This window comes from Alligator mississippiensis, chromosome 1 (genome assembly GCF_030867095.1).
Source record: "Alligator mississippiensis isolate rAllMis1 chromosome 1, rAllMis1, whole genome shotgun sequence".
Classification (NCBI taxonomy): domain Eukaryota; kingdom Metazoa; phylum Chordata; order Crocodylia; family Alligatoridae; genus Alligator; species Alligator mississippiensis.
The window spans coordinates 240,558,470-240,584,293 of NC_081824.1; the positions used below are offsets into that span (position 1 = coordinate 240,558,470).

A 25,824-nucleotide genomic window follows, 5' to 3' on the forward strand; every position below is an offset into this window, starting at 1 on the left:
TGGGCAAAGATGAGTGCCAGCGGGCTCGCCATGGCCCGCCTCGACATCCTCTGAGCCTGCCTGGCAGACCACGCACACGGGCCCCTTACTGGTGCCTCAACGTCCGCCTGCTGCAGGACACCCACTTCAGAGACTGCTTCGCCCACCTCTGGAGGAGCTGGGAGGCAGCGCGAGCAGACTACTCCTCCTGGCGCCTGTGGTGGGACGTGGGGAAGGTCCAGATCCGGGCGTTCTGCCAGCAGTATAGCCAGCTGGCGGCGAGCGAGCTCCGCCACTGCACCCAGGAGCTGGAGGAGGACGTGGCGGAGCTCGAGACAGCCCTGCTCCGCGCGGGCAACGACGCAGCACTCCTTGAGAGCCTCCGCTCCCACAAGAAATGCCTGCGAGAGCTGGCGGAGGGCGTGGCCGGCGGTGCGTGGGTCCGTGCCCACTGCCAGGAGCTGGCAGAGGCCGACGCCCCGACTGGCTTCTTCTTCGGCCTGGAGAGGCGGCGGGCCGCAGCAAAGACGCTGGACCACCTCAAGACCCCAGAGGGACGGCTGCTCATGGACCCGGGCGAAGTGCGGGAGCATGCTGTCGCCTTCTATCGGGACTTGTTTGCGGCTGAGCCCGTTTGTCCGCGGGCCGCCCAGCAGCTGCATCAGGACCTGCCGCGCCTGGGCGCTTCGCAGGTCAAGGCCCTGGAGTGCGAACTCTCCTTGGCGGAGCTGGAGGCCGCGGTGTGGGGGCTTGCCTCGGGCAGGGCCCCAGGCCTTGACGGCCTGCCTGTGGAATTTTACAGAGCCTTCTGGCCCCTCCTCGGGCCCAGCCTGCTCCGCGTCTTCCCCGAGAGCCTCGCCGATGGGACCCTGCCGACCAGCTGCCGCCGGGCAGTGCTCACCCTGCTGCCCAAGAAGGGGGACCTCGGCTGCCTGAAGAACTGGCAGCCTGTCTCCCTCCTGTGCGCTGACTACAAGATCCTGGCCAAGGCGCTGGCGAACCGTCTCCGCACTGTCATGGCCTCCGTCATCGGGCCCGAGCAGAGCTACTGTGTGCCGGGCAGGACCATCCAGGACAACTTGTTTCTGCTGCGTGACCTGCTCACGGCCGCGGAGCTTTTTGGCCTGGACCTCGGCGTGGTCTCTCTGGACCAGGAGAAGGCCTTCGACCGCGTCGACCACCGGTACCTGCTCGGCACCCTCGAGGCCTTTGGCTTCGGGCCGCTTTTCACCGCGGCGCTCCGGGTCCTCTACCACAACACCTCTGGCCTGCTCAAGGTGAACGGCGCGCTGTGCTCCCCATTCTCCGTGCGTCGCAGCATACGCCAGGGCTGCCCCTTGTCAGGGATGCTGTACGCCCTGGCCGTCGAACCGCTGCTGCACGCTCTGCGACGTCACCTGACCGGCCTAGCCCTGCCAGCGGCACCAGGCCCCACCACCGGCCCCCCGATCCAGCTGACAGCGTACGCGGACGACGTGACCGTCTTCCTGGGCAGCCAGGAGGATGTGCGGGCCCTGGTGGATTGCCAACATGCCTACGAGCTTGCCGCGTCGGCCCGCATCAACTGGGGCAAGAGCGACACCTTCCTGCTCAGGACGTGGGCCAGCACGCCACCTCCGGACCTGCCGGGAGGCCTTGGCTGGTGCCAGGAAGGCCTCAAAGCCCTGGGAGTGTTCCTGGGGCTGCCGGCCTTTGCGGCCCGCAACTGGGAGGACCTGGCGGAGGGAGTGGAGGCCTGCCTTCAGCGCTGGCGCCTGCCCGCCCTCTCTTACCGTGGCTGGGTCCTTGTCACCAACAACCTGGTGGCGGCGACCCTGTGGCACCGCTGCACGGTGCTGGACCCTCCGCCGGAGCTCCTGGAGAGACTGCAGCGGCTCCTGGTGGACTTCCAGTGGGATGGACGCCACTGGCTCCCACGAGCTGCCCTCTACCTGCCCACCGGTGAGGGGGGCCAAGGCCTGATCGACCTGGCCAGCAGGGTGGCCGCCTACCGGCTGCAGGCCCTCCAGTGGCTCCTGTACGTCGAAGGCCACCTCTCGTGGCGGCAGCTGGTGTGCCGATTCCTGCGGCAAGTGGGGGGCCTCGGCTTTGACCGGGAGCTGTTTCTGCTGGACCTGACCCTCCTGAACAGGTCGGTCCTTCCCCCGTTCTACCGCAGCATGGTGTGGGCCTGGTGGGCTGCCTTCCATTTCTGTCCCCAGGCCAGGCACCTGAGGTTCCCGCACCTGCTTCAGGAGCCCCTGGTCTACAACCCAGCCCTGCAGCGTGTCGCACCGAGCCTGGCCTCCGCCAGCCTTGTGGCAACTCTCATTGAGGCACGCACCACCCACCTGGAGCACCTCCTGGACCCTGATCGGTCGGACTGGCTGTCACCCGAAGCCCTGGCTGCCCGGCTGGCAATGCGCTCCATCCGCACCACAGGCCGGCTTCTGCGGGCTGTTAGGGCCGCCCTCCCGACAGAAGCAGCGACTGCCCTGGAAGTCCATCTCCAGACTTGCCGGACCCTCCCCGCCACAGACACCGCACAAGACGCCTTCCCACCACTACCCATCATCCCAGTGGTACCCAGCGACCTGGCCGAGTGGTCCAACACGCTGCTCAGGCTCCCGGTGCCCCCCAGCAGCAATACGGGCTGCCCTTTTGGCACCCTGCCCCACAAGGGCCTCTATGTGTGGGTGGTGCGCACCCGGAACACCCAGGTGCTCTCCGGCCGCCCTGATACCGTGTGGCAGTGGCACCTGGCGTGGCCCAGGACCCCAGCGTGGCGCACACTGTATAAGGCGTCCACCGCCAAGAAGACCGGTGACCTGCAGTGGCGGCTCGTGCACGGCATCCTAGCCACCGGCACCTTTGTGCGTCACTTGGACCCAGCGGCCTCGGCGGCCTGCCCCTTCTGCCCGGGGGTGCTGGACGAGGACATTTTCCACGCTTTCCTCGACTGCCCCCGGCTGCAGCCTCTCTTTGCCGCCCTGGGCGCACTGCTTCGGGTACTGGGCCGAGACCTCTCCGAAGACGCCTACGTCCACTCCTTTCCGTACCGGGCGGCCGAGCGGGCCACGGTCAGCCTGGCCAACTTCCTGCTGGGCCAGGCCAAGATGGCCACCCTGAAGAGCCGGCGAAACCAGCTCAGCGGCACCGGGATGGTCGACGCCCTGCAGCTCTTCCGCCTGCTGGTGCGGGCCCGCCTCTCGCTCGAGTTTGAGCACGCTGTCCTCCGGCGGACGGTGCCCGCCTTTGAGGAGCGCTGGGCCCTCGAGGGGGTGCTGTGCCGGGTCGAGGCGGGACGCCTGATCCTCGTTCTGTGATGCCACCGGCTGCTCAAGCCGCAGAGACGCGTCAAGCGGGCCGAGGCCCTGGACTTTTGCTCGTGCGGGTCGACCCCGGAGGCCTCCATGGGTGTCCCTGCTGGCAGAACTGTAAATACTGTAAATAGTCCTTATGTTTCGTTGTGTTGGTTTGTTTTTTTTTGTCTAGAGTGTACGGGCAGGCCTTGCAGGCCACGAGCCCAGGCCTTGTACATGAGGCCCAGAGCTTCGGGCGTCCTTGTACATGCTTTTGACTGGCTCCGAGTCATCACCCTCCGGGGAATAAAGGTCTCTTAAAAGTCAAAGTCTTTCTTTCTTTCTTTCTTTCTTTCAAGATGGCCGCCGACAGCTGAAGCCCTTCTAAGCTCCTCCAGCTCAGGTGCTTTCAGCTCGTTGCCTCGCACTCCCTGCTCCCCTTTTCCTGTCCCCCCCCAAAAAAACCCCTTGCCTCTCCCCACCCTGTCCCTGGGGACCCCCCCCTGCCCCTTCCCTCCACTTTCTGAGCCTTTTTCCCCTGGGCTCTGGCAGCCTCGTTTATCTCTGCCCCTCCCCCACCCCCGCCTGAGTTCTCCCTTTGATTTCTGCTGCCTCCCTCCCCCAGGGCCCCTTCCCTTGGTCCCTGCCATCTCCCCTTGCCTTGGGGCTTGCCCTGAGCCCCTGCGGGGTTGCTCTGCTCCCCCTCAGGCCGATTTTGGGGCGTTTTCAGCCCCCTCCCAGTCCCAGTCCCAGGGCCAGCCTGAGGCTTTTTTTTTTTTTTTTTTTTTTTTTTTTTTTTTTTTTTTTTTTTTTTTTTGCTGCGCTTCGCAGTTTAACCTTGTCCTGGCGAGGAATGGCGGCTCCTACGCCTGGCAGCTGGCATGAGGATGTCTCTCAGGACCTCCCACTGTCTCATGGCCTGAGGGTTCATGCCCCTCTCCATGTGGGGCTCGAGGCTTGCGTGGAGGCTCTGGCCGCCCTCCTGGGATGGCGTACCATCCGCTACGCGGGGCGCGTGAACACGGTCCCGATGATCTATTTGAGCAAGCCCGCCTTGGTTGACAGGGTGTGTGCGGAGGGCCTGGACATTGCGGGCATCCACTACCCTGTCACGCCCCTAGAGACTCAGGCAGTGAGGGTGGTGATTTCCAACGTCCCACCGCACGTTTCCAATCGGGAGCTGGCCAGGGGACTCGAGGCCTATGGGCTTCCTGCGAGTCCTTTTCGCCGCCTGCCGATGGGAAACAAGAACCCTCAGGGCAAGCACGTCCTGTCCTTTCGGAGGCAGGTCTTCATGCTCCTCAAGGAGGGCCCCCAGTCGCTGCCTCGCTCCCTGAGCCTCACGCTCGAGGGGCGGCGGTTTATTATCTATCTATCTGTGGGAGAGACCACGTGCTTCAAGTGCGGGGGCTCCTCCCACCTGGCCGCGCAGTGCCCTCGGAGCAAGACGGCCGGACCGTCGCCGCCTGCGGCAGCGCCGACAGACGGCGCGTCGACGTCTGGGGCACGCGGCAGGCCCAGGGAGGCTGGGAGCTCTTCCTCCCGACCTCCTTCCCCCCCCATTCCATCTCAGGGGACCGGGGTCTCCAGCGGGAAGCCATCGTCCAGCCGAGGGGCTGGTGCTACTACCGTGGCCCCACCGCCCCCTCCCCCGTCTGTGGCGCCCCCTGCCCTCAGTGCGGCAGCCCCACCGGGTGGAGAGGCGGACGCCTCCCCTTGCCCCCTGCCTGCCCCGGCCGAAGTGGCTGGGGTGGCCGGGGACTGCGGTGCTGGAGCCTCATCGGATGATGGGGCTCGGGCATCCTCCCTACCACCCGAAAAAGAGAGGGAGATGAGGGGGGCCTCTCAGGACACCCCATCCCTGACAGACCCCTCCTCGACCAGTGCCGAGGACCCCCCCACTACAGAGCCGGACCCCGTTCCGGCTGCCACACCACCCGCCCCGTCGGATGTAGCCACCGACGAGGCAGACTTAGCGGGTGGGGGGGAGGGGCCTTCAGGGGTCCCCCTCCCCTCGCCTGTCCCCCAGCCCCCGGAGTCAGGCGGCAGCAGGGATAGTGGCGAATGTCTCTCTTCCGGTGGCCTGGCCCCGGGGGTGGCGGGAGAGCCCGCTGCCCCTTTGGTCACGCCCCAGCCTACCGGAGCAGATGGGGACGTTAGCGAGATGGAGATCCAGCTCTCGGAGTCTCGCAAGAGACGTCGTGAGCGGGATGGCCCCTCCCCCCCCAAGAAGATAGGGAATGTCCTCGCGGAGCCGGTCCTCGACTCGGACGACGAGAGGCGGCTGATGTGCCTGGACATCGAGGGGGTCGACGCTGCAGTTGCGGGCGAGCTCCCGCCGGGGGTGTGGCCTCGCCGCTCTTCAGTAGGCAACATCCACCCCAAGCTGGCGGAGCCCCCCTGGGTCTCTCCTGACTATGGGGGACTCCTGTCCTTGCTGAAGCTAACCAAGGGGCAGAAAAATGTAGCGGGGCACATCACCCAGTGGTGTGCGGACCCCGAAGTGTTTGTCAAGGCTGCCAGGGCGGCAGTCAAGCTCATGAAGCAAGATCGGGGCACACGTCAGATGGCCTACCGTCTGGACAAGCTTGCCCAGAGGGTGAGAGTGGAGTGGGGCCTGGGCGGGTCCCTCGACTAGAGTAGGGCACGGTAGGCCTTCCCTGACCTGTCTGTATTGCCTTGCTCTGCTCTTGGGTGCTCGCTCTTCCACCCGCACTCTGCTTTGCTCCTCCTCTCCCACACCCACCCCCATGGCAGCCACAACCATTGGCACCTTCAACGTCAACGGCTGTCGAGACGCGGTGAAGCGCGAGGCCGTCCTGGAGCTCCTGCGGCAGAAGAGGCTGGCCATCGCCTTCCTACAAGAGACCCACTCTGACAGGTTCAACCAGGCGGCCTGGCGGGCTGCCTGGCGAGGACAGGTGTTCCTGAGCCACGGCACCAGCCTCCGCGCGGGGGTCGCGACACTCTTATCGCCGCAGCTGCAGCTTGACGCGGCGGTGCCGCGGGAGGTCGTCCCCGGCCGCCTGCTGACCGTCCGCGTCACCCTCGCGCAACACCGTCTGCTGCTCGTCAACATCTACGCGCCCTCCGATGGCCAGGAGAGGGTCGCTTTCTTTGAGAGCTTGGCTGCCCTCCTGCGCGACGCTAGCAAGGATGATGACCTGCTCCTCCTCGGGGGCGATTTCAATTGCACCACTGCCCCGCGCCTCGACCGCACAGGGCCTGAGCCCCACCTGCCCTCCGCTCGCAAGCTGCAAGCTGCCCTGGAGGGGGCAGACCTCGTGGACGTCTGGCGAGCCCTGCATCCCGATGCGCGCCAGTACACCTGGGCCAAGACGAGTGCCGGCGGTCTCACCATGGCTCGCCTCGACCGCCTTTATATCACCAGGCACCACCTGCCACTCCTGCGCAGCAGCCGCATCGCTCCCTCGGGTCTATCAGATCATGGCCTGGCCTTCAGCGAACTGAGCCTGCCGGGGAGAGCCTGTGCACGGGCACCGTATTGGTGTTTGAACATTAGTCTGCTCCAGGACTCTTATTTCCGGGACTGCTTTGCCCACTTTTGGCGGAGGTGGGAGGCTGCGAGACCGAGCCACTCCTCCTGGAAGCTGTGGTGGGACGTGGGCAAGGTCCAGACCCGAGCCTTCTGCCAGCAGTACACCCAGCTGGCCGCGAACGAGACGCGCCGCCGTATCCGGGAGTTGGAGGAGGACGTGGCGGAGCTCGAGGCTGCTCTGCTGGCCGCCGGCAGCGACGCGGCACTGAGCGAGAGCCTCCGGCTCCGCAGGAAATGCCTGCGCGACTTGGCGGAGAGCACGGCCCGCGGCGCGAGGATCCGCGCCCGCTGCCAGGAGCTGGTGGAAACCGACGCCCCGACCCGCTTCTTTTTCGACCTGGAGCGGCGGCGGGCAGCGAGCAAAGTCTTGGACCATCTCAAGACTCCTGAGGGCCGGGTCATTACAGAGCCGGGCGAAGTCCGCGAACGTGCCGTCGCCTTCTATCGCGACCTGTTCGCGGCCGAGCCGTCGTGCCCCGAGGCCACGCGGGAACTCCACGAGGGCCTACCGCGTCTCGATGCCCTGGAGGCCGGCGAGCTGGAGCGGGACTTGTCCCTGGAAGAGCTGGCGGCCGCCACGGCCGGCCTCGCCTCCGGCAAAGCCCCGGGCCTCGACGGGCTGCCTGCCGAGTTCTACAAGACCTTCTGGCCTCTCCTCGGCCCCAGCCTCCTGCGCGTTTTCCAGGAGAGCCTCGCCGACAAGGTCTTGCCGATCAGCTGCCGCCGAGCGGTGCTGACCCTGTTGCCCAAGAAGGGAGACCTGGGCTACATGAAGAACTGGCGGCCGGTCTCCCTGCTGTGCGCGGACTACAAGATTCTGGCCAAAGCGCTGGCCACCCGCCTCCGCGCGGTCATGGCCTCTCTCACCGGGCCCGAGCAGAGCTACTGCGTGCCGGGCAGGACCATACAAGACAACCTGTTCCTGCTGCGGGACCTGCTCACGGCTAGCGAGCTCTTTGGCCTCGACGTCGGCCTCCTCTCTCTCGACCAGGAGAAGGCCTTTGACCGCGTGGGCCACGCCTACCTCTTCCGCACGCTGGAGGCCTTTGGCTTCGGGCCCCTCTTCACCGGGGCCCTCCGGGTCTTGTACCGGGACATTTCCAGCCTGCTCAAGGTGAACGGGGTGCTTTGCGCTCCGTTCCCCGCGCGCAGGGGCATTCGCCAGGGCTGTCCGCTGTCGGGCATGCTCTACGCCCTGGCCATCGAGCCGCTGTTACACGCGCTGCGCCGCCGCCTGAGTGGGGTGGCCCTGCCATCGGCCACGGGCCCGTCCGCTGGGCCTCGTCTCCGGCTGTCGGCCTATGCGGACGACGTCACCGTCTTCCTCGCCACCCGGGAAGACGTGCGGGCTCTGGCAGATTGCCAGCGGGCCTACGAGCGCGCCTCCTCCGCCCGCATCAACTGGGGCAAGAGTGACACTCTGCTGCTTGGCGCATGGACTGGCAGGCCTCCGCCGGACTTGCCGGGGGGCCTCGCCTGGCGCCGCGAGGGCCTCAAGGTCTTGGGCGTGTTCCTGGGGCCGACGACCTTCATGGCGCGCAACTGGGACGGCCTCGAGGAGGGAGTGGAGGCCCGCCTGCAGCGGTGGCGCTGGCGCCTGCCCAGCCTTTCCTACCGGGGGCGCGTCCTCGTCATCAATAACCTGGCGGCGGCCACCCTGTGGCACCGCTGCGCGGTGCTGGACCCTCCGCCGGAGCTACTGGAGCGACTGCAGCGGCTCCTGGTCGATTTCCTGTGGGACGGACGCCACTGGCTCCCACGAGCTGCCCTCTACCTGCCCACCGGCGAGGGGGGCCAGGGCCTGATCGATCTGGCCAGCAGGGTGGCCGCCTATCGGCTGCAGGCCCTCCAGCGGCTCCTGTACACCGAGGGCCACCTCCCGTGGCGACAGCTGGCGTGCCGATTCCTGCGGCGAGTGGGGGGCCTCGGCTTTGACCGGGAGCTGTTTCAACTGGACCTCACCTTCCTGAACGGGGCGGTCCTTCCCCCGTTCTACCGCAGCGTGGTGCGGGCCTGGCGGGCGGCCTTCCATCTCTGTCCCCAGGCCAGGCACCTGCGTTTCCCGCAGCTCCTTCGAGAGCCCTTGGTCCACAACCCGGCCCTGCACCGTGTCGTGCCGAGCCTGGCCTCCGCCAGCCTCACGGCAGCTCTCGTCGAGGCGCGCTCCACCCGCCTGGAGCACCTCCTGGACCCCGCTCGGTCGGACTGGCTGTCACCCGAGGCCCTGGCTGCCCGGCTGGCGATGCGCTCCGTCCGCACCGCGGGGCGGCTTCTGCGGGCCGTTAGGGCCGCCCTCCCGACGGAGGCAGCGACCGCCCTGGAAGCCCATCTCCAGACTCGCCGGCCCCTCCCCACCGCAGACGCCGCAGAAGACGCCTTCCCACCGCTACCCGTCATCCCAGCGGTACCCGGCGAGCTGGCCGAGCGGCCCAACACGCTGCTCAGGCTCCCGGTGCCCCCCAGCAGCAATACGGGCTGCCCTTTTGGCACCCTGCCCCGCAAGGGCCTCTACATGTGGGTGGTGCGCACCCGGCACGCCCAGGTGCTGGCCGGCCGCCCTGACACCGCGTGGCGGCGGCGCCTGGCGCGGCCCGGGACCCCGGCGTGGCGCACGCTGTATAAGGCGCCCATCGCCAAGAAGACCGGCGACCTGCAGTGGCGGCTCGTGCACGGCATCCTGGCCACCGGCACCTTTGTGCGTCACTTGGAGCCAGCGGCCTCGGCGGCCTGCCCCTTCTGCCCGGGGGTGCTGGACGAGGACATTTTCCACGCCTTCCTCGACTGCCCCCGGCTGCAGCCTCTCTTTGCCGCCCTGGGCGCACTGCTTCGGGTACTGGGCCGAGACCTCTCCGAAGACGCCTACGTCCACTCCTTTCCGTACCGGGCGGCCGAGCGGGCCACAGTCAGCCTGGCCAACTTCCTGCTGGGCCAGGCCAAGATGGCCACCCTGAAGAGCCGGCGAAACCAGCTCAGCGGCACCGGGATGGTCGACGCCCTGCAGCTCTTCCGCCTGCTGGTGCGGGCCCGCCTCTCGCTCGAGTTTGAGCACGCTGTCCTCCGGCGGACGGTGCCCGCCTTTGAGGAGCGCTGGGCCCTCGAGGGGGTGCTGTGCCGGGTCGAGGCGGGACGCCTGATCCTCGTTCTGTGATGCCACCGGCTGCTCAAGCCGCAGAGACGCGTCAAGCGGGCCGAGGCCCTGGACTTTTGCTCGTGCGGGTCGACCCCGGAGGCCTCCATGGGTGTCCCTGCTGGCAGAACTGTAAATACTGTAAATAGTCCTTATGTTTCGTTGTGTTGGTTGGTTTTTTTTTGTCTAGAGTGTACGGGCAGGCCTTGCAGGCCATGAGCCCAGGCCTTGTCCATGAGGCCCAGAGCTTCGGGCGTCCTTGTACATGCTTTTGACTGGCTCCGAGTCATCACCCTCCGGGGAATAAAGGTCTCTTAAAAGTCAAAAGTCTTTCTTTCTTTCTTTCTTTCTTTCTTTCAAGATGGCCGCCGACAGCTGAAGCCCTTCTAAGCTCCTCCAGCTCAGGTGCTTTCAGCTCGTTGCCTCGCACTCCCTGCCCCCCTTTTCCTGTCCCCCCCCCCAAAACAACCCTTGCCTCTCCCCACCCTGTCCCTGGGGACCCCCTCCCTGCCCCTTCCCCCCACTTTCTGAGCCTTTTTCCCCTGGGCTCTGGCAGCCTCGTTTGTCTCTGCCCCTCCCCCACCCCCGCCTGAGTTCTCCCTTTGATTTCTGCTGCCTCCCTCCCCCAGGGCCCCTTCCCTTGGTCCCTGCCATCTGCCCCTGCCTTGGGGCTTGCCCTGAGCCCCTGCAGGGTTGCTCTGCCCCCCCTCAGGCCGATTTTGGGGCGTTTTCAGCCCCCTCCCAGTCCCAGTCCCCGGTCAGCCTGAGGCTTTTTTGCTGCGCTTCGCAGTTTAACCCTGTCCTGGCGAGGAATGGCGGCTCCTACGCCTGGCAGCTGGCATGAGGATGTCTCTCAGGACCTCCCACTGTCTCATGGCCTGAGGGTTCATGCCCCTCTCCATGTGGGGCTCGAGGCTTGCGTGGAGGCTCTGGCCGCCCTCCTGGGATGGCGTACCATCCGCTACGCGGGGCGCGTGAACACGGTCCCGATGATCTATTTGAGCAAGCCCGCCTTGGTTGACAGGGTGTGTGCGGAGGGCCTGGACATTGCGGGCATCCACTACCCTGTCACGCCCCTAGAGACTCAGGCAGTGAGGGTGGTGATTTCCAACGTCCCACCGCACGTTTCCAATCGGGAGCTGGCCAGGGGACTCGAGGCCTATGGGGTTCCTGCGAGTCCTTTTCGCCGCCTGCCGATGGGAAACAAGAACCCTCAGGGCAAGCACGTCCTGTCCTTTCGGAGGCAGGTCTTCATGCTCCTCAAGGAGGGCCCCCAGTCGCTGCCTCGCTCCCTGAGCCTCACGCTCGAGGGGCGGCGGTTTATTATCTATCTGTCTGTGGGAGAGACCACGTGCTTCAAGTGCGGGGGCTCCTCCCACCTGGCCGCGCAGTGCCCTCGGGGCAAGGCGGCCGGACCATCGCTGCCTGCGGAAGCGCCGAGAGACGGCGCGTCGACCTCTGGGGCACGCGACAGGCCCAGGGAGGCTGGGAGCTCTTCCTCCCGACCTCCTTCCCCCCCCATTCCATCTCAGGGGACCGGGGTCTCCAGCGGGAAGCCATCGTCCAGCCGAGGGGCTGGTGCTGCTACCATGGCCCCGCCGCCCCCTCCCCCGTCTGTGGCGCCCCCTGCCCTCAGTGCGGCAGCCCCACCGGGTGGAGAGGCGGACGCCTCCCCTTGCCCCCTGCCTGCCCCGGCCGAAGTGGCTGGGGTGGCCGGGGACTGCGGTGCTGGAGCCTCATCGGATGATGGGGCTCGGGCATCCTCCCTACCACCCGAAAAAGAGAGGGAGATGAGGGGGGCCTCTCAGGACACCCCATCCCTGACAGACCCCTCCTCGGCCAGTGCCGAGGACCCCCCCACTACAGGGCCGGACCCCGTTCCGGCCGCCACACCACCCGCCCCGTCGGATGTAGCCACCGACGAGGCAGACTTAGCGGGTGGGGGGGAGGGGCCTTCAGGGGTCCCCCTCCCCTCGCCTGTCCCCCAGCCCCCGGAGTCAGGCGGCAGCAGGGATAGTGGCGAATGTCTCTCTTCCGGTGGCCTGGCCCCGGGGGTGGCGGGAGAGCCCGCTGCCCCTTTGGTCACGCCCCAGCCTACCGGAGCAGATGGGGACGTTAGCGAGATGGAGATCCAGCTCTCGGAGTCTCGCAAGAGACGTCGTGAGCGGGATGGCCCCTCCCCCCCCAAGAAGACAGGGAATGTCCTCGCGGAGCCGGTCCTCGACTCGGACGACGAGAGGCGGCTGATGTGCCTGGACATCGAGGGGGTCGACGCTGCACTTGCGGGCGAGCTCCCGCCGGGGGTGCGGCCTCGCCGCTCTTCCGTGGGCAACATCCACCCCAAGCTGGCGGAGCCCCCCTGGGTCTCTCCTGACTATGGGGGACTCCTGTCCTTGCTGAAGCTAACCAAGGGGCAGAAAAATGTAGCGGGGCACATCACCCAGTGGTGTGCGGACCCCAAAGTGTTTGTCAAGGCTGCCAGGGCGGCAGTCAAGCTCATGAAGCAAGATCGGGGCACACGTCAGATGGCCTACCGTCTGGACAAGCTTGCCCAGAGGGTGAGAGTGGAGTGGGGCCTGGGCGGGTCCCTCGACTAGAGTAGGGCACGGTAGGCCTTCCCTGACCTGTCTGTATTGCCTTGCTCTGCTCTTGGGTGCTCGCTCTTCCACCCGCACTCTGCTTTGCTCCTCCTCTCCCACACCCACCCCCATGGCAGCCACAACCATTGGCACCTTCAACGTCAACGGCTGTCGAGACGCGGTGAAGCGCGAGGCCGTCCTGGAGCTCCTGCGACAGAAGAGGCTGGCCATCGCCTTCCTACAAGAGACCCACTCTGACAGGTTCAACCAGGCGGCCTGGCGGGCTGCCTGGCGAGGACAGGTGTTCCTGAGCCATGGCACCAGCCTCCGCGCGGGGGTCGCGACACTCTTATCGCCGCAGCTGCAGCTTGACGCGGCGGTGCCGCGGGAGGTCGTCCCCGGCCGCCTGCTGACCGTCCGCGTCACCCTCGCGCAACACCGTCTGCTGCTCGTCAACATCTACGCGCCCTCCGATGGCCAGGAGAGGGTCGCTTTCTTTGAGAGCTTGGCTGCCCTCCTGCGCGACGCTAGCGAGGATGATGACCTGCTCCTCCTCGGGGGCGATTTCAATTGCACCACTGCCCCGCGCCTCGACCGCACAGGGCCTGAGCCCCACCTGCCCTCCGCTCGCAAGCTGCAAGCTGCCCTGGAGGGGGCAGACCTCGTGGACGTCTGGCGAGCCCTGCATCCCGATGCGCGCCAGTACACCTGGGCCAAGACGAGCGCCGGCGGTCTCACCATGGCTCGCCTCGACCGCCTTTATATCACCAGGCACCACCTGCCACTCCTGCGCAGCAGCCGCATCGCTCCCTCGGGTCTATCAGATCATGGCCTGGCCTTCAGCGAACTGAGCCTGCCGGGGAGAGCCTGTGCACGGGCACCGTATTGGTGTTTGAACGTTAGTCTGCTCCAGGACTCTTATTTCCGGGACTGCTTTGCCCACTTTTGGCGGAGGTGGGAGGCTGCGAGACCGAGCCACTCCTCCTGGAAGCTGTGGTGGGACGTGGGCAAGGTCCAGACCCGAGCCTTCTGCCAGCAGTACACCCAGCTGGCCGCGAACGAGACGCGCCGCCGAGTCCGGGAGTTGGAGGAGGACGTGGCGGAGCTCGAGGCTGCTCTGCTGGCCGCCGGCAGCGACGCGGCACTGAGCGAGAGCCTCCGGCTCCGCAGGAAATGCCTGCGCGACTTGGCGGAGAGCGCGGCCCGCGGCGCGAGGATCCGCGCCCGCTGCCAGGAGCTGGTGGAAACCGACGCCCCGACCCGCTTCTTTTTCGACCTGGAGCGGCGGCGGGCAGCGAGCAAAGCCTTGGACCATGTCAAGACTCCTGAGGGCCGGGTCATTACAGAGCCGGGCGAAGTCCGCGAACGTGCCGTCGCCTTCTATCGCGACCTGTTCGCGGCCGAGCCGTCGTGCCCCGAGGCCACGCGGGAACTCCACGAGGGCCTACCGCGTCTCGATGCCCTGGAGGCCGGCGAGCTGGAGCGGGACTTGTCCCTGGAAGAGCTGGCGGCCGCCACGGCCGGCCTCGCCTCCGGCAAAGCCCCGGGCCTCGACGGGCTGCCTGCCGAGTTCTACAAGACCTTCTGGCCTCTCCTCGGCCCCAGCCTCCTGCGCGTTTTCCAGGAGAGCCTCGCCGACAAGGTCTTGCCGATCAGCTGCCGCCGAGCGGTGCTGACCCTGCTGCCCAAGAAGGGAGACCTGGGCTACATGAAGAACTGGCGGCCGGTCTCCCTGCTGTGCGCGGACTACAAGATTCTGGCCAAAGCGCTGGCCACCCGCCTCCGCGCGGTCATGGCCTCTCTCACCGGGCCCGAGCAGAGCTACTGCGTGCCGGGCAGGACCATACAAGACAACCTGTTCCTGCTGCGGGACCTGCTCACGGCCAGCGAGCTCTTTGGCCTCGACGTCGGCCTCCTCTCTCTCGACCAGGAGAAGGCCTTTGACCGCGTGGGCCACGCCTACCTCTTCCGCACGCTGGAGGCCTTTGGCTTTGGGCCCCTCTTCACCGGGGCCCTCCGGGTCTTGTACCGGGACATTTCCAGCCTGCTCAAGGTGAACGGGGTGCTTTGCGCTCCGTTCCCCGCGCGCAGGGGCATTCGCCAGGGCTGTCCGCTGTCGGGCATGCTCTACGCCCTGGCCATCGAGCCGCTGTTACACGCGCTGCGCCGCCGCCTGAGTGGGGTGGCCCTGCCATCGGCCACGGGCCCGTCCGCTGGCCCTCGTCTCCGGCTGTCGGCCTATGCGGACGACGTCACCGTCTTCCTCGCCACCCGGGAAGACGTGCGGGCTCTGGCAGATTGCCAGCGGGCCTACGAGCGCGCCTCCTCCGCCCGCATCAACTGGGGCAAGAGTGACACTCTGCTGCTTGGCGCATGGACTGGCAGGCCTCCGCCGGACTTGCCGGGGGGCCTCGCCTGGCGCCGCGAGGGCCTCAAGGTCTTGGGCGTGTTCCTGGGGCCGACGACCTTCATGGCGCGCAACTGGGACGGCCTCGAGGAGGGAGTGGAGGCCCGCCTGCAGCGGTGGCGCTGGCGCCTGCCCAGCCTTTCCTACCGGGGGCGCGTCCTCGTCATCAATAACCTGGCGGCGGCCACCCTGTGGCACCGCTGCGCGGTGCTGGACCCTCCGCCGGAGCTACTGGAGCGACTGCAGCGGCTCCTGGTCGATTTCCTGTGGGACGGACGCCACTGGCTCCCACGAGCTGCCCTCTACCTGCCCACCGGCGAGGGGGGCCAGGGCCTGATCGATCTGGCCAGCAGGGTGGCCGCCTATCGGCTGCAGGCCCTCCAGCGGCTCCTGTACACCGAAGGCCACCTCCCGTGGCGACAGCTGGCGTGCCGATTCCTGCGGCGAGTGGGGGGCCTCGGCTTTGACCGGGAGCTGTTTCAACTGGACCTCACCTTCCTGAACGGGGCGGTCCTTCCCCCGTTCTACCGCAGCGTGGTGCGGGCCTGGCGGGCGGCCTTCCATCTCTGTCCCCAGGCCAGGCACCTGCGGTTCCCGCAGCTCCTTCGAGAGCCCTTGGTCCACAACCCGGCCCTGCACCGTGTCGTGCCGAGCCTGGCCTCCGCCAGCCTCACGGCAGCTCTCGTCGAGGCGCGCTCCACCCGCCTGGAGCACCTCCTGGACCCCGCTCGGTCGGACTGGCTGTCACCCGAGGCCCTGGCTGCCCGGCTGGCCATGCGCTCCGTCCGCACCGCGGGGCGGCTTCTGCGGGCCGTTAGGGCCGCCCTCCCGACGGAGGCAGCGACCGCCCTGGAAGCCCATCTCCAGACTCGCCGGCCCCTCCCCGCCGCAGACGCCGCAGAAGACGCCTTCCCACCGCTACCCGTCATCCCAGCGGTACCCGGCGAGCTGGCCGAGCGGCCCAACACGCTGCTCAGGCTCCCGGTGCCCCCCAGCAGCAATACGGGCTGCCCTTTTGGCACCCTGCCCCGCAAGGGCCTCTACATGTGGGTGGTGCGCACCCGGCACGCCCAGGTGCTCGCCGGCCGCCCGGACACCGCGTGGCGGCGGCGCCTGGCGCGGCCCGGGACCCCGGCGTGGCGCACGCTGTATAAGGCGCCCATCGCCAAGAAGACCGGCGACCTGCAGTGGCGGCTCGTGCACGGCATCCTGGCCACCGGCACCTTTGTGCGTCACTTGGACCCAGCGGCCTCGGCGGCCTGCCCCTTCTGCCCGGGGGTGCTGGACGAGGACATTTTCCACGCCTTCCTCGACTGCCCCCGGCTGCAGCCTCTCTTTGCCGCCCTGGGCGCACTGCTTCGGGTACTGGGCCGAGACTTCTCCGAAGACGCCTACGTCCACTCCTTTCCGTACCGGGCGGCCGAGCGGGCCACGGTCAGCCTGGCCAACTTCCTGCTGGGCCAGGCCAAGATGGCCACCCTGAAGAGCCGGCGAAACCAGCTCAGCGGCACCGGGATGGTCGACGCCCTGCAGCTCTTCCGCCTGCTGGTGCGGGCCCGCCTCTCGCTCGAGTTTGAGCACGCTGTCCTCCGGCGGACGGTGCCCGCCTTTGAGGAGCGCTGGGCCCTCGAGGGGGTGCTGTGCCGGGTCGAGGCGGGACGCCTGATCCTCGTTCTGTGATGCCATCGGCTGCTCAAGCCGCAGAGACGCGTCAAGCGGGCCAAGGCCCTGGACCTTTGCTCGTGCGGGTCGACCCCGGAGGCCTCCATGGGTGTCCCTGCTGGCAGAACTGTAAATACTGTAAATAGTCCTTATGTTTCGTTGTGTTGGTTGGTGTTTTTTTGTCTAGCGTGTACGGGCAGGCCTTGCAGGCCATGAGCCCAGGCCTTGTCCACGAGGCCCAGAGCTTCGGGCGTCCTTGTACATGCTTTTGACTGGCTCCGAGTCATCACCCTCCGGGGAATAAAGGTCTCTTAAAAGTCAAAAGTCTTTCTTTCTTTCTTTCTTTCTTTCTTTCAAGATGGCCGCCGACAGCTGAAGCCCTTCTAAGCTCCTCCAGCTCAGGTGCTTTCAGCTCGTTGCCTCGCACTCCCTGCCCCCCTTTTCCTGTCCCCCCCCAAAAAACCCCTTGCCTCTCCCCACCCTGTCCCTGGGGACCCCCTCCCTGCCCCTTCCCCCCACTTTCTGAGCCTTTTTCCCCTGGGCTCTGGCAGCCTCGTTTGCCTCTGCCCCTCCCCCACCCCCGCCTGAGTTGTCCCTTTGATTTCTGCTGCCTCCCTCCCCCAGGGCCCCTTCCCTTGGTCCCTGCCATCTGCCCCTGCCTTGGGGCTTGCCCTGAGCCCCTGTGGGGTTGCTCTGCCCCCCCTCAGGCCGATTTTGGGGCGTTTTCAGCCCCCTCCCAGTCCCAGGGTCAGCCTGAGGCTTTTTTTTTTTTTTTTTGCTGCGCTTCGCAGTTTAACCCTGTCCTGGCGAGGAATGGCGGCTCCTACGCCTGGCAGCTGGCATGAGGATGTCTCTCAGGACCTCCCACTGTCTCATGGCCTGAGGGTTCATGCCCCTCTCCATGTGGGGCTCGAGGCTTGCGTGGAGGCTCTGGCCGCCCTCCTGGGATGGCGTACCATCCGCTACGCGGGGCGCGTGAACACGGTCCCGATGATCTATTTGAGCAAGCCCGCCTTGGTTGACAGGGTGTGTGCGGAGGGCCTGGACATTGCGGGCATCCACTACCCTGTCACGCCCCTAGAGACTCAGGCAGTGAGGGTGGTGATTTCCAACGTCCCACCGCACGTTTCCAATCGGGAGCTGGCCAGGGGACTCGAGGCCTATGGGGTTCCCGCGAGTCCTTTTCGCCGCCTGCCGATGGGAAACAAGAACCCTCAGGGCAAGCACGTCCTGTCCTTTCGGAGGCAGGTCTTCATGCTCCTCAAGGAGGGCCCCCAGTCGCTGCCTCGCTCCCTGAGCCTCACGCTCGAGGGGCGGCGGTTTATTATCTATCTGTCTGTGGGAGAGACCACGTGCTTCAAGTGCGGGGGCTCCTCCCACCTGGCCGCACAGTGCCCTCGGAGCAAGGCGGCCGGACCATCGCCGCCTGCGGCAGCGCCGAAAGACGGCGCGTCGACCTCTGGGGCACGCGGCAGGCCCAGGGAGGCTGGGAGCTCTTCCTCCCGACCTCCTTCCCCCTCCGTTCCATCTCAGGGGACCGGGGTCTCCAGCGGGAAGCCATCGTCCAGCCGAGGGGCTGGTGCTGCTACCATGGCCCCGCCGCCCCCTCCCCCGTCTGTGGCGCCCCCTGCCCTCGGTGCGGCAGCCCCACCGGGTGGAGAGGCGGACGCCTCCCCTTGCCCCCTGCCTGCCCCGGCCGAAGTGGCTGGGGTGGCCGGGGACTGCGGTGCTGGAGCCTCATCGGATGATGGGGCTCGGGCATCCTCCCTACCACCCGAAAAAGAGAGGGAGATGAGGGGGGCCTCTCAGGACACCCCATCCCTGACAGACCCCTCCTCGGCCAGTGCCGAGGACCCCCCCACTACAGAGCCGGACCCCGTTCCGGCCGCCACACCACCCGCCCCGTCGGATGTAGCCACCGACGAGGCAGACTTAGCGGGTGGGGGGGAGGGGCCTTCAGGGGTCCCCCTCCCCTCGCCTGTCCCCCAGCCTCCGGAGTCAGGCGGCAGCAGGGATAGTGGCGAATGTCTCTCTTCCGGTGGCCTGGCCCCGGGGGTGGCGGGAGAGCCCGCTGCCCCTTTGGTCACGCCCCAGCCTACCGGAGCAGATGGGGACGTTAGCGAGATGGAGATCCAGCTCTCGGAGTCTCGCAAGAGACGTCGTGAGCGGGATGGCCCCTCCCCCCCCAAGAAGACAGGGAATGTCCTCACGGAGCCGGTCCTCGACTCGGACGACGAGAGGCGGCTGATGTGCTTGGACATCGAGGGGGTCGACGCTGCAGTTGCGGGCGAGCTCCCGCCGGGGGTGCGGCCTCGCCGCTCTTCCGTGGGCAACATCCACCCCAAGCTGGCGGAGCCCCCCTGGGTCTCTCCTGACTATGGGGGACTCCTGTCCTTGCTGAAGCTAACCAAGGGGCAGAAAAATGTAGCGGGGCACATCACCCAGTGGTGTGCGGACCCCAAAGTGTTTGTCAAGGCTGCCAGGGCGGCAGTCAAGCTCATGAAGCAAGATCGGGGCACACGTCAGATGGCCTACCGTCTGGACAAGCTTGCCCAGAGGGTGAGAGTGGAGTGGGGCCTGGGCGGGTCCCTCGACTAGAGTAGGGCACGGTAGGCCTTCCCTGACCCGTCTGTATTGCCTTGCTCTGCTCTTGGGTGCTCGCTCTTCCACCCGCACTCTGCTTTGCTCCTCCTCTCCCACACCCACCCCCATGGCAGCCACAACCATTGGCACCTTCAACGTCAACGGCTGTCGAGACGCGGTGAAGCGCGAGGCCGTCCTGGAGCTCCTGCGGCAGAAGAGGCTGGCCATCGCCTTCCTACAAGAGACCCACTCTGACAGGTTCAACCAGGCGGCCTGGCGGGCTGCCTGGCGAGGACAGGTGTTCCTGAGCCACGGCACCAGCCTCCGCGCGGGGGTCGCGACACTCTTATCGCCGCAGCTGCAGCTTGACGCGGCGGTGCCGCGGGAGGTCGTCCCCGGCCGCCTGCTGACCGTCCGCGTCACCCTCGCGCAACACCGTCTGCTGCTCGTCAACATCTACGCGCCCTCCGATGGCCAGGAGAGGGTCGCTTTCTTTGAGAGCTTGGCTGCCCTCCTGCGCGACGCTAGCGAGGATGATGACCTGCTCCTCCTCGGGGGCGATTTCAATTGCACCACTGCCCCGCGCCTCGACCGCACAGGGCCTGAGCCCCACCTGCCCTCCGCTCGCAAGCTGCAAGCTGCCCTGGAGGGGGCAGACCTCGTGGACGTCTGGCGAGCCCTGCATCCCGATGCGCGCCAGTACACCTGGGCCAAGACGAGTGCCGGCGGTCTCACCATGGCTCGCCTCGACCGCCTTTATATCACCAGGCACCACCTGCCACTCCTGCGCAGCAGCCGCATCGCTCCCTCGGGTCTATCAGATCATGGCCTGGCCTTCAGCGAACTGAGCCTGCCGGGGAGAGCCTGTGCACGGGCACCGTATTGGTGTTTGAACATTAGTCTGCTCCAGGACTCTTATTTCCGGGACTGCTTTGCCCACTTTTGGCGGAGGTGGGAGGCTGCGAGACCGAGCCACTCCTCCTGGAAGCTGTGGTGGGACGTGGGCAAGGTCCAGACCCGAGCCTTCTGCCAGCAGTACACCCAGCTGGCCGCGAACGAGACGCGCCGCCGTATCCGGGAGTTGGAGGAGGACGTGGCGGAGCTCGAGGCTGCTCTGCTGGCCGCCGGCAGCGACGCGGCACTGAGCGAGAGCCTCCGGCTCCGCAGGAAATGCCTGCGCGACTTGGCGGAGAGCACGGCCCGCGGCGCGAGGATCCGCGCCCGCTGCCAGGAGCTGGTGGAAACCGACGCCCCGACCCGCTTCTTTTTCGACCTGGAGCGGCGGCGGGCAGCGAGCAAAGTCTTGGACCATGTCAAGACTCCTGAGGGCCGGGTCATTACAGAGCCGGGCGAAGTCCGCGAACGTGCCGTCGCCTTCTATCGCGACCTGTTCGCGGCCGAGCCGTCGTGCCCCGAGGCCACGCGGGAACTCCACGAGGGCCTACCGCGTCTCGATGCCCTGGAGGCCGGCGAGCTGGAGCGGGACTTGTCCCTGGAAGAGCTGGCGGCCGCCACGGCCGGCCTCGCCTCCGGCAAAGCCCCGGGCCTCGACGGGCTGCCTGCCGAGTTCTACAAGACCTTCTGGCCTCTCCTCGGCCCCAGCCTCCTGCGCGTTTTCCAGGAGAGCCTCGCCGACAAGGTCTTGCCGATCAGCTGCCGCCGAGCGGTGCTGACCCTGCTGCCCAAGAAGGGAGACCTGGGCTACATGAAGAACTGGCGGCCGGTCTCCCTGCTGTGCGCGGACTACAAGATTCTGGCCAAAGCGCTGGCCACCCGCCTCCGCGCGGTCATGGCCTCTCTCACCGGGCCCGAGCAGAGCTATTGCGTGCCGGGCAGGACCATACAAGACAACCTGTTCCTGCTGCGGGACCTGCTCACGGCCAGCGAGCTCTTTGGCCTCGACGTCGGCCTCCTCTCTCTCGACCAGGAGAAGGCCTTTGACCGCGTGGGCCACGCCTACCTCTTCCGCACGCTGGAGGCCTTTGGCTTTGGGCCCCTCTTCACCGGGGCCCTCCGGGTCTTGTACCGGGACATTTCCAGCCTGCTCAAGGTGAACGGGGTGCTTTGCGCTCCGTTCCCCGCGCGCAGGGGCATTCGCCAGGGCTGTCCGCTGTCGGGCATGCTCTACGCCCTGGCCATCGAGCCGCTGTTACACGCGCTGCGCCGCCGCCTGAGTGGGGTGGCCCTGCCATCGGCCACGGGCCCGTCCGCTGGCCCTCGTCTCCGGCTGTCGGCCTATGCGGACGACGTCACCGTCTTCCTCGCCACCCGGGAAGACGTGCGGGCTCTGGCAGATTGCCACCGGGCCTACGAGCGCGCCTCCTCCGCCCGCATCAACTGGGGCAAGAGTGACACTCTGCTGCTTGGCGCATGGACTGGCAGGCCTCCGCCGGACTTGCCGGGGGGCCTCGCCTGGCGCCGCGAGGGCCTCAAGGTCTTGGGCGTGTTCCTGGGGCCGACGACCTTCATGGCGCGCAACTGGGACGGGCTCGAGGAGGGAGTGGAGGCCCGCCTGCAGCGGTGGCGCTGGCGCCTGCCCAGCCTTTCCTACCGGGGGCGCGTCCTCGTCATCAATAACCTGGCGGCGGCCACCCTGTGGCACCGCTGCGCGGTGCTGGACCCTCCGCCGGAGCTACTGGAGCGACTGCAGCGGCTCCTGGTCGATTTCCTGTGGGACGGACGCCACTGGCTCCCACGAGCTGCCCTCTACCTGCCCACCGGCGAGGGGGGCCAGGGCCTGATCGATCTGGCCAGCAGGGTGGCCGCCTATCGGCTGCAGGCCCTCCAGCGGCTCCTGTACACCGAGGGCCACCTCCCGTGGCGACAGCTGGCGTGCCGATTCCTGCGGCGAGTGGGGGGCCTCGGCTTTGACCGGGAGCTGTTTCAACTGGACCTCACCTTCCTGAACGGGGCGGTCCTTCCCCCGTTCTACCGCAGCGTGGTGCGGGCCTGGCGGGCGGCCTTCCATCTCTGTCCCCAGGCCAGGCACCTGCGGTTCCCGCAGCTCCTTCTAGAGCCCTTGGTCCACAACCCGGCCCTGCACCGTGTCGTGCCGAGCCTGGCCTCCGCCAACCTCACGGCAGCTCTCGTCGAGGCGCGCTCCACCCGCCTGGAGCACCTCCTGGACCCCGCTCGGTCGGACTGGCTGTCACCCGAGGCCCTGGCTGCCCGGCTGGCGATGCGCTCCGTCCGCACCGCGGGGCGGCTTCTGCGGGCCGTTAGGGCCGCCCTCCCGACGGAGGCAGCGACCGCCCTGGAAGCCCATCTCCAGACTCGCCGGCCCCTCCCCGCCGCAGACGCCGCAGAAGACGCCTTCCCACCGCTACCCGTCATCCCAGCGGTACCCGGCGAGCTGGCCGAGCGGCCCAACACGCTGCTCAGGCTCCCGGTGCCCCCCAGCAGCAATACGGGCTGCCCTTTTGGCACCCTGCCCCGCAAGGGCCTCTACATGTGGGTGGTGCGCACCCGGCACGCCCAGGTGCTCGCCGGCCGCCCTGACACCGCGTGGCGGCGGCGCCTGGCGCGGCCCGGAACCCCGGCGTGGTGCACGCTGTATAAGGCGCCCATCGCCAAGAAGACCGGCGACCTGCAGTGGCGGCTCGTGCACGGCATCCTAGCCACCGGCACCTTTGTGCGTCACTTGGACCCAGCGGCCTCGGCGGCCTGCCCCTTCTGCCCGGGGGTGCTGGACGAGGACATTTTCCACGCCTTCCTCGACTGCCCCCGGCTGCAGCCTCTCTTTGCCGCCCTGGGCGCACTGCTTCGGGTACTGGGCCGAGACTTCTCCGAAGACGCCTACGTCCACTCCTTTCCATACCGGGCGGCCGAGCGGGCCACGGTCAGCCTGGCCAACTTCCTGCTGGGCCAGGCCAAGATGGCCACCCTGAAGAGCCGGCGAAACCAGCTCAGCGGCACCGGGATGGTCGACGCCCTGCAGCTCTTCCGCCTGCTGGTGCGGGCCCGCCTCTCGCTCGAGTTTGAGCACGCTGTCCTCCGGCGGACGGTGCCCGCCTTTGAGGAGCGCTGGGCCCTCGAGGGGGTGCTGTGCCGGGTCGAGGCGGGACGCCTGATCCTCGTTCTGTGATGCCACCGGCTGCTCAAGCCGCAGAGACGCGTCGAGCGGGCCGAGGCCCTGGACTTTTGCTCGTGCGGGTCGACCCCGGAGGCCTCCATGGGTGTCCCTGCTGGCACAACTGTAAATACTGTAAATAGTCCTTAAGTTTCGTTGTGTTGGTTGGTTTTTTTTTTGTCTAGAGTGTACGGGCAGGCCTTGCAGGCCACGAGCCCAGGCCTTGTCCATGAGGCCCAGAGCTTCGGGCGTCCTTGTACATGCTTTTGACTGGCTCCGAGTCATCACCCTCCGGGGAATAAAGGTCTCTTAAAAGTCAAAAGTCTTTCTTTCTTTCTTTCTTTCTTTCTTTCTTTCTTAACTGATTTAATTTGTTTACTATAATGTTTTTTGTAATGATATATAATCATGGCCTTTAAAAAAAATTAAAGAGTTGAAATAAAGATTTGGCATGCTTTCTTTTATAGGCGGAATGGCATGGGAGTTCACATGGTTTGGGGGTGTGGGAGAGGATGCACGAAGTTTGCTGTGAAGATTCCTGCCTACCACAATAGAGTCCCCACAATGATGATAGCTGGGAGTGCTGGGTGGGGGCTGGGGGAATGCAAGGGGCAGAGTGCCTACTTGGGTGGGTGGAGGAAGCTGTGCAGCACTGGCATAGAGCGAGGAATGTGGCAGGACAGAGGGGGGCTGTGTGGTGTGGGAATGGGGGATGCATGGTCTGGGGGTGCAGTAGGGGTGTGTGGATAAATGGGTGGGGCTTGGGCAATGGCTGTAGGCATGCATGGGGGTAGAGCAGTGGTAGAGCATGCCTGGAGAGTCCCCTGCAGCGGTCCAGGTGTTACTGGTTTGGTGGCGCCCCCTGCAGTAATCAAGTAGCTAAGAAAGCAGTGGGGTGGATTGGTATGCGGCTCCCCCTGATGCAATTTAGTGAGAATTGTGCACCAGGCTTGATTGTAAAGGCTATTACATGCAGACATTGATGCAATGTTTTAAAGTAAACAATTTTTAAATTTAATAACCCTATTTAATTTAATGAGGATTAAACCCCATTACATGTATAAATGCCCATATATCTCACAAACAAATATCTCTGTCACTGCGGAATCTCTTGTGTCTTGACACATGTAGGTGTCAGAATTTTGACCTCTGTAATATAAGTATCTATTCCTTCTTCTGCTTTGTAGGTTAAAAAATAGTATCTCTCTATAAGAATCCACATTCCTACTTGGTCACAATAACCAATCAGCTGTTCCTGTGTCACAGGCACCTCTCTTTCACAAGCATTTCATTCCTTGCACTTTTTCCCTCTGCAGTATACTAAGAAACCTGTGCCTTCATTTTTTTCACTTTGGTTCTATTGCTTTCATGCCTGTACAGAGCTTTTTGCCTGAAAACCCAGTATTCCTTATGGTTTGAGACCTTCAATATTGTGTTGTAAAGCTCTAGATGTTGCTTTATTTTCATGCTAATCATGTTATGTTCCTTGCTGTAGTTCTCACTAGACTGACTCCTTCCAAGGGAAGTGGTGCTGGCTCCTACTCTGGGGTTCTTTAAGAAGCGACTCGATGCCTACATGGCTGGGGTCACTTGAGTCCAGTTTCTCTCCTGCCCAGGCAGGGGGTTGGACTTGAAGATCTACAAGGTCCCTTCCAACCCTACTTCTATGATTCTATGACTCCTGATTCTTGTACCACCAGCTGGGTAATATTATGAAACAAGTCCATGTTTCTGAAAGTGAAATTGCTCTTTTCAGAGCTGTATACAAAAATCGTGCAACTACAGCTAGTATCCTAGTTATACTTAAACAGACTTTCTAGGGCAGTCTCCAGTCCCTTCCTTCCTGCTACTTGCTCTTCTATCCAAGTTCTATTAGCTTGCTACAGAAACCAAGCTTGAAGAAAAATTCATCATAATCAATGAAAGTTTCACAAATGTATGTGTAAATGAACAAATTAGATTACAATGGGAATACAACCATAACTGACATTGTTCCTATATAACTGAGTTGTAATTATGTAACAGTTGAATTTACCATCTAATTTGCTCTACTTTTGTAACATGCTTGCTGATTTCTTTGCTTTGAACAGATGATGAACCAGATGATGGTGCCCAATTTTACTTCATAATTTTGGGTTTCTGCTATCCTCAGCTATTACCTGTGTTAACTGAGCTTGGGGTCAATATTTCAAGTGTAATTAAGATTTCTTCAGAGAATTATGGATCATTGCAAACATACTTGGAAGCAGCTACACTGCAAGAAGAACCATTACTTCCACCTGAAGGTAGGCTGCTAATAGGAAAAAATGTCATTATTAAATACAGTTTTAAAATTTAATTTGTTTTTTTCACATTTCATGCAGCATCTGATAACGTATGTTCTCTTTTTTAAAAAGTTACAAATAGTTATGTCTACAGCAGAAGGTGACCTCAGTGTATATGTTACCCTTAGTCAAGCTATTTGTTCTTTGAATTTTGTAGCTGCAAGTGCTGATAGCTACTGTATTTACTTGAATCGAAGACTACTTTCAATGTTAAGGTCACCCCCTGTGACAGGGGGCCTCCTTGGGGCCGAACT

At 65.0% G+C, this 25,824-nt stretch overlaps 1 protein-coding gene across 8 annotated transcripts in view; it reads left to right on the forward strand.

Moving 5' to 3' along the window:
• The window catches only part of SPAG17 (sperm associated antigen 17), a 446,381-nt gene that overhangs the window by 104,191 nt on the left and 316,366 nt on the right, over positions 1-25,824 (forward strand). For all 8 annotated transcript variants that reach the window (XM_059720343.1, XM_059720341.1, XM_059720342.1 and 5 more), the window contains exon 6: positions 25,337-25,531. In XM_059720343.1, coding sequence (XP_059576326.1) covers positions 25,337-25,531 — 195 coding nt within the window. The remainder of the gene's footprint in view (positions 1-25,336; positions 25,532-25,824) is intronic.